Here is a 7,129-nt window from a genome sequence, read left to right as displayed (position 1 = left end):
GGGGGTTACATGTAATTTAATTATACTCTAGTTGATCTTTAATAGATTTAAATTCGTCCACACTAAATGGATATTTCCCATAATGCCTTTCCCTCCACACTTCCCTGTTGTGACGTCACCAAACGGAGGTGGGGCGTACGCACTGTCGCTCCCCATTTTTTATTTACTTCTTTTATTTATTTATTTTGCCGTTTCGTCCCCCTCCCACACCGACGCGGCGTGTGCGGTCACCTGCGTGATGTAATCAGTGCGGAGGTTAAACGTGTCAGGGTTGCGCGCGGGCTCCAGATCACGCTTCTCACGCCAGCAGGCGCGAGAACAATAGCCGCGCGCTGCGCTCACGCGAGCGGCTCCTGCGGGAGTTTGTGCGGGAGAGTGAGCTGCGGAAAAAGGAGCGGCGCGTGCGTGTTTGCGGGGAAGGAAAAGACGGCGTAAGGTGCGGGTAGAGAGAGATAGATCCACGCTGCAGAGAGGGAGAGAGAGCGCACGCGCGTCAGACCGAGGCCCGATCTCCTGATCGATATCGATCAGTGGAGGATCGAGGTTTGGGTCCCGCGTGCGTCTCTGAGGCGGGAGCCCCGGGATGGGTCGCGCGTGAAGCCCCGGAGCCGCCGCGGCAGAGAGGTGTGGAGTGGAGGGGGAGGAAGCGGCGGAGCTAGCGGGGCTAACCGGAGCTAACAGGCTACAGTCCATTCTGATGAGCCACGGACGAGCATGCGCGCTCCAACGAACAGGTGAGAGACTGCGCGGCGCGTGCGTGCGTGTGAGTGGTGGGGGGTCCTTCTGTCCCGGTCCTGCCGGTGCTGCTGCACGCGGGACCATGATAAAGGAAGCCGCCGCCGGGGGGCAGGCAGCCTGCTAACATGCTAACGCGTTAGCATGCTCTCATGCCCTCGTGAGCAGGTACGGTGAGGTGGGGCGGAGCGTCTTTACAGGTGCGTGATGGTCAGAATACAGTGTGCGCGTGAGGGCTGCAGGTGTGAGCGCGCACGCGCACGGACCCACGTTCCTGTTAGCCTTTAGCCCCACTGCTGCTCACCTGTAAGCCCCTCCCCTCGCCTCCAGGTGAGCAGTCTGTGACCTGGGTCCAGTTCCGATATCGGCCCCACAGCAGAACCTTCTGGACGTGCAGGTGGTACCGAGGCAGAACTTCTGATGTCACGGTCCACCTGCTGGAGCCATAGCTGGTTCACCTGTGCGGTGTTCTGATGGATCAAGCTGAGGGTGCTTCAGGTGCAGCTTCAGGTGCAGCTTCAGGTGACCTCTGACCTCTGACCTGCTCCTAATCTTTCTGGATTTCAGGGAGAATCTCCAGACAGAAATCTGGGAAGAAAACGGAACGTTATGGAGTCCGAGTTCAGGAAACAACAAGACCCAAATTTAACCCAACCTGGACCTCAGATCAATCACTCCAGATAAACGATTATTCTGAGATCAAGAATGATCTCAGAATAATCCGGTTACTCCATCTGATCTGATGCCTTCAGCATCTAAACAAAGTAAAGACGAGAAGAATTCAGAACCGTTGGACCCATCTTTCCATCCACAATAAGCAGTTGGATCACTACAGTTTGTTGGTGTTCAGTAGTTAAGCTGAAGACTCTGCAGCCGCAGACATCTGCAGATGCTCTACAGACGTCTGCAGAGCATCTGCAGATAGAAACTCCTCTGATTCCTGTCAGTCTTTATTTTATTTTGTCAGTTCTTTTATTTTGAAAGGAATCAGTGCCGCTGTCTAAAGTAAAACCTAATACAGAAACTAAAACAAAGTTCTTATCGTAAATCTTCCTCCTGTAAGGAACAGTCGGACCTGTACAGTTCTGACTGGGTTCTGGTCTGTGAGAAACTGGACCGAATGGATCTGTTCATTGAGGTACTGATGAGGAGCTGAGCGGGTCTCTGAGGTTCTGCTCGTCTTTCTGTTGCAGTTGACTCCTCCAGAGATGTCGGGCAGTAAGGCGCTGAGCGGAGCTGCTAGCGGCGCGAGGCGCAGGCGCACGCGGTGCCGGCGCTGCCAGGCCTGCACGAGGAGCGAGTGCGGCGAGTGTCACTTCTGCAAGGACATGAAGAAGTTCGGCGGGCCCGGCCGGATGAAGCAGTCCTGTCTCCTGAGGCAGTGCACGGCGGTGAGTCCCAGCCAGGTCGGGGTCCAATCGGGCCTCGGGGTCGGGCGGGGGGCATCAGAGCTCAGGCTGCTCTACAACAGAAGCACCAGAGGACAGGAAGTCAGGAGAGAGCAGACAGGAAGTGAAACGACAGAGGAAAACTTCACTGCCAACTACAGAGACAGAGAGAAGGCTTCAGCCGGGTTTCGGCGCTCTGAACACCTCCTGGCATCAGGCTCCGCCCCACAGAGATCATATCAGGACAAACAGAGGATTTGATCCTGCAGTTCAGTCTGTTTGGGTTGGATCATCAGAACCGTTATTTACTCAGATGCAGCAGAACGAATGTGAATCCATTTAAAACCGTTTTCGTTTGTTATTGTCGGGTTGTGTGAGTATCAGCTGTGGTGCCGATCCGCCTGGACCGGTCTCATTATTCACACCAGGGTGTCGTTGAGACATTTGTGTTGTTTGTGTCGTTGAGACATTTGTGTTGTTTGTGTCGTTGAGACATTTGTGTTGTTTGTGTCGTTGAGACATTTGCGTCGTTTGTGTCGTTGAGACATTTGTGTTGTTTGTCGTTGGGAGACAGTTGTGTTGTTTGTGTCGTTGTTGGGAGACATTTGTGTCGTTTGTGTCGTTGAGACATTTGTGTCGTTTGTGTCGTTGAGACATTTGTGTTGTTTGTCGTTGGGAGACAGTTGTGTTGTTTGTCGTTGAGACATTTGTGTCGTTTGTGTCGTTGAGACATTTGTGTCGTTGAGACATTTGTGTTGTGTGTCGTTGAGACATTTGTGTTGTGTGTCGTTGAGAGACAATTGTGTTGTTTGTGTCGTTGAGACATTTGTGTTGTTTGTGTTGTTGAGAGACATTTGTGTTGTTTGTGTCGTTGAGACANNNNTGCAGCAGAACGAATGTGAATCCATTTAAAACCGTTTTCGTTTGTTATTGTCGGGTTGTGTGAGTATCAGCTGTGGTGCCGATCCGCCATGACCGGTCTCATTATTCACACCAGGGTGTCGTTGGGAGACATTTGTGTCGTTGAGACATTTGTGTTGTTTGTGTTGTTGAGAGACATTTGTGTCGTTTGTGTCGTTGAGACATTTGTGTCGTTGGGAGACATTTGTGTCGTTGAGACATTTGTGTCGTTTGTGTCGTTGGGAGACATTTGTGTTGTTTGTGTCGTTGAGACATTTGTGTCGTTGGGAGACATTTGTGTCGTTGAGACATTTGCGTCGTTTGTGTCGTTGAGACATTTGTGTTGTTTGTGTGGTTGAGACATTTGTGTTGTTTGTGTCGTTGAGACATTTGTGTTGTTTGTGTGGTTGGGACATTTGTGTTGTTTGTGTCGTTGAGACATTTGTGTTGTTTGTGTCGTTGGGAGACAGTTGTGTTGTTTGTGTCGTTGGGAGACAGTTGTGTTGTTTGTGTCGTTGGGGGACATTTGTTTTGTTTGTGTCTTTGGGAGACATTTGTTTTGTTTGTGTCGTTGAGACATTTGTGTTGTTTGTGTCTGTTACGTTCACACGTTTGAAGTTAGCTAATTTGAGTAGAAGAGACTTTCTACTTTTAGTGGCGTGCTGCGAGTGTAATGTGGGCGGAGCCTTCCGTGCCTGACCATCACCTTGAATGTTATACAGAGGATAAAAACCTCCAGAACCAGCCTGCTCCGAGACTCAGCTGCTGACACAATCATGCATGATCTGTCGGTCCAGGACTGGACGGTTCTGATGGTCAGAATATTTCCAGAAAAGAAAGAACAATTTGAACAATGTTGAGGATCAGCTGGACCAGCAGAAGTGGAGATCCAAACTAATGTCGTCCAGCGGTTCTACTGTAACCCAGTGAAGCCCTGAAGAACTCGGGTCCAGGAGCATCGAGTTCTGCCTGTTCTGAGATCAAGAAAAGAATGTAAGAAATTCTCCAGGTTTCTGGATCCGGATGACCCGTCTGGTGGAATAGAGAAGTGTCCGCAGAGGAATGATGGACATGAAGGTTCTGCTGCACAACCACGTAACCCAGTGAAGTCCGTCAGGACCAGACGGGACCAGACCATCACTGAGCCCTGTGGAACGCCACAAGGAAGACTGATCAGATAATGTACTGAACGTCTGGTACCACAGAATTCAGTATTTGCAGTGAAATGTCTGATCAGAAGGGTCCAATGCAGCACTGAGGTCCAGAAGAACCAGAACAGACACCGGTCTGCAGACCCCCCCCCCCCGTTTGGTCCTGATGCTGCCACAATCGGCCAACAGGAAATGTCTGAACTTTGCTTCACTTTCTTTTGAAAATCCATTACTGTTTATGTGATGATGGTGATGAAGATGATGATGAAGATAGTGATGATGAAGAAGATGATGATGATGGTGATGATGGTGATGATGAAGATGGTGATGATGGTGATGTTGATGATGGTGATGATGAAGATGGTGATGAAGATGATGATGATGACGACGACCTTCTGCTCTAAATTTTCTCTGCCTCCAAACATACAGCCGGACCTCTGACCTATTTTCTTCTCTGATCTGAATGCAGAGAAGCTGTCAGACTCACCTGTGCTCACCTGTGTTGCAGCCTGTGTTGCCGCACACGGCGGTGTGCTCCGCGTGTGGAGAGGCAGGAAAGGAGGACACGGTGGACTCTGAGGAGGAGAAGTTCAGTCTGTGCCTGATGGAGTGTACCATCTGCAACGAGATCATCCATCCCAGCTGTCTGAAGGTCAGTCCGAGGTCCTCGTGGTCGCTGGTACTGCGTCAGCGGCATGGACTGTACCTGAGACTGTCTCACTCGGTCCAGGTCTCAGATACAGTCCACAGGTCTCATAGACCCCATTGGCTCGTCAGGGTCGTCCATTTCAGCCTCACATAAAAACACGGCGAGCAGTCCTGCGTTTGGGTCAGCAAGTGTCAGCGAGCGCCGTACCGGGATGTCTCTGAATGATGTCATGAACCCAGACACGGCGAGCTGGTCTCCAACACCTTTTTACAAATCTTACAAACCAAAACGTCTCTGAATATCAATGACCTCTAGAACGAGCTGCACTGGGAGGGTTAATGTTCTGACCGGTCCGGGTGAGCGGATTCACATCCTGGTCTCTGTGTTCTCCACAGATGGGCAAAGCTGAAGGCATCATCAACGATGAGATCCCCAACTGCTGGGAGTGCCCCAAATGCCACAAGGAGGGCAAAACCAGTAAGGTGAGGGCAGAACTATACTCTACTATACTCTATTGTACACTGTTATACTGTACTATACTTTATCATGTTTTACCGTACTTTACCATACTATACTGTACTCTGCTGTTCTTCACTGTACTCTACTGTACCATACTCTACTACACTCTACTTTAATCTACTCTACTATATTCTACTGTGCTCTACTGTACCATACTCTACTACACTCCATACTCTACTGTACCATACTCTACTACACTCCATACTCTACTGTACCATACTCTACTACACTCCATACTCTACTGTACCATACTCTACTGTACCCCTATATACTTTTCTTTACTTTACTCTACTGTACTCTGTCCAGGACCAGGCTGACGGGTCTGGGAAGCGCAGGATGGATAACGGGGAGGTGGGTCGATGGAAACTCACAGATGACCCTCCCCCCAAAAAGAAAACCCCCCTCTCCCCTGAAGAGGGGGGTAGGGCTGAGGGGGGTCACAAGAGGAAGAAGGAGAAAGAGCAGCCAGACAGCGGTCCCAAGAAGAAGGTGTGTCTTTGTTGTCCACCCTCAGAGATCCGTTTAGCAGTGAAGGTTCTGATGGTTCTGTTTGGTTCTGTTCTCTCCAGATGAAAGGTGGACATGAAAAACGTCTGAAAAAGGTAAACCCCGCCCCCAGTAGAGTGGGTTCTCAGTTCCACTGCTGGTTCTGATGTTTCCAGAACAAATGAGATCCGGGTTAGTTCAACGCTCCAGATTTTCTGTTTTCTGGTCTGCTTTGGCCTGGAATCTGGCCAGGGTCAGTACCAGTTCAGAACCATCTCCAAGAACTGGACTGGATGTCAGACTCTTGGTTCTGTCCAACATTGTTTGAATGAGCGACTGTAGCTCAGCATCCCATAATATGGCTGAAAAATGGCTGCCAGCAAAGCTGCTGACTCGGCAAGTTCCTTCTGCTGGTGTCAGAACCATCTTATTTCATAAGTTTATTGTTTGAAATTAGTGCTTTCATGCGATAAATTTGTTTTCTTTTGATTAATGGTGACCTGTATTTATAATCAATGGTTCTAAGTGAACGCTGGGATAAACCTCTTAGAGGCGTTTCCACTGACCTGTGATGCAGTAAAACATCAAAATAACACACAAGTTTTCCAGCCTTTACTTTCACTCCAACAAAAACACGTCAACAACGGCAGGAACGCTTTTCTGAGAAAGGCTCAGGTGTGCAGGTGTGCAGGCTCAGGTGTGCAGGCTCAGGTGTGCAGGTGTGCAGGCTCAGGTGTGCAGGCTCAGGTGTGCAGGTGTGCAGGCTCAGGTGTGCAGGCTCAGGTCTGCAGGTCTGCAGGCTCAGGTGTGCAGGCTCAGGTCTGTAAGTCTGGTTGTTGCTGTAGAACCGAGTCCTCGTCCTCCAACGTCTTTGTCTTTCTCTGCAGAAACCCAAACAGGAGCCCGGAGAGTCCAATGGCCTCCTCGTGTCTCCTGCAGGATCTTCTGGAGGAGTCCCAGGATCTTCTGGCGCCTCCTCCTCCTCTCAGTCAGGGGGGGCGGCGGCGGGGGCGGGGACATCCAGTGCTGACCAGCGCTCTCACCACCGTGAGAAGCTGGAGCGCTTCAAGAGGATGTGTCTGCTGGAACGCCGTCCCGAGTCCTCCTCCTCGTCGTCCTCCAGCTCGGAGTCCGACTCGGAGTCCGACTCGGACAATTCCCTGAGGGGTGAGCAGGGGGGCGGCTCCTCGCCATCGTCTGCCTCTCCGGTCCCGCCCTCCACCGTATTTGGCAACAGCAGCGTGAGTCGAGCAGAGAGGGAGCGGGGCCGCGCCGAGCGGGACCGGCGCCTCGCAGAACTG

General features: G+C 50.9%; 1 protein-coding gene across 1 annotated transcript in view; it reads left to right on the top strand.

Moving 5' to 3' along the window:
• Positions 1-599: 599 nt before the first annotated feature.
• Positions 600-7,129, top strand: part of zgc:158376 (uncharacterized protein LOC100101643 homolog) — a gene marked incomplete in the record, with an annotated part of 10,450 nt that continues 3,920 nt past the window's right edge. The window contains 7 exon segments of the mRNA XM_024262190.2: positions 600-734; positions 1,929-2,126; positions 4,683-4,826; positions 5,219-5,305; positions 5,649-5,831; positions 5,912-5,944; positions 6,716-7,129. Coding sequence (XP_024117958.1) covers positions 1,944-2,126; positions 4,683-4,826; positions 5,219-5,305; positions 5,649-5,831; positions 5,912-5,944; positions 6,716-7,129 — 1,044 coding nt within the window.

This window comes from Oryzias melastigma, linkage group LG17 (assembly GCF_002922805.2).
Source record: "Oryzias melastigma strain HK-1 linkage group LG17, ASM292280v2, whole genome shotgun sequence".
Classification (NCBI taxonomy): Eukaryota; Metazoa; Chordata; class Actinopteri; order Beloniformes; family Adrianichthyidae; genus Oryzias; species Oryzias melastigma.
This window is presented reverse-complemented; position numbering and strand designations above follow the sequence as displayed.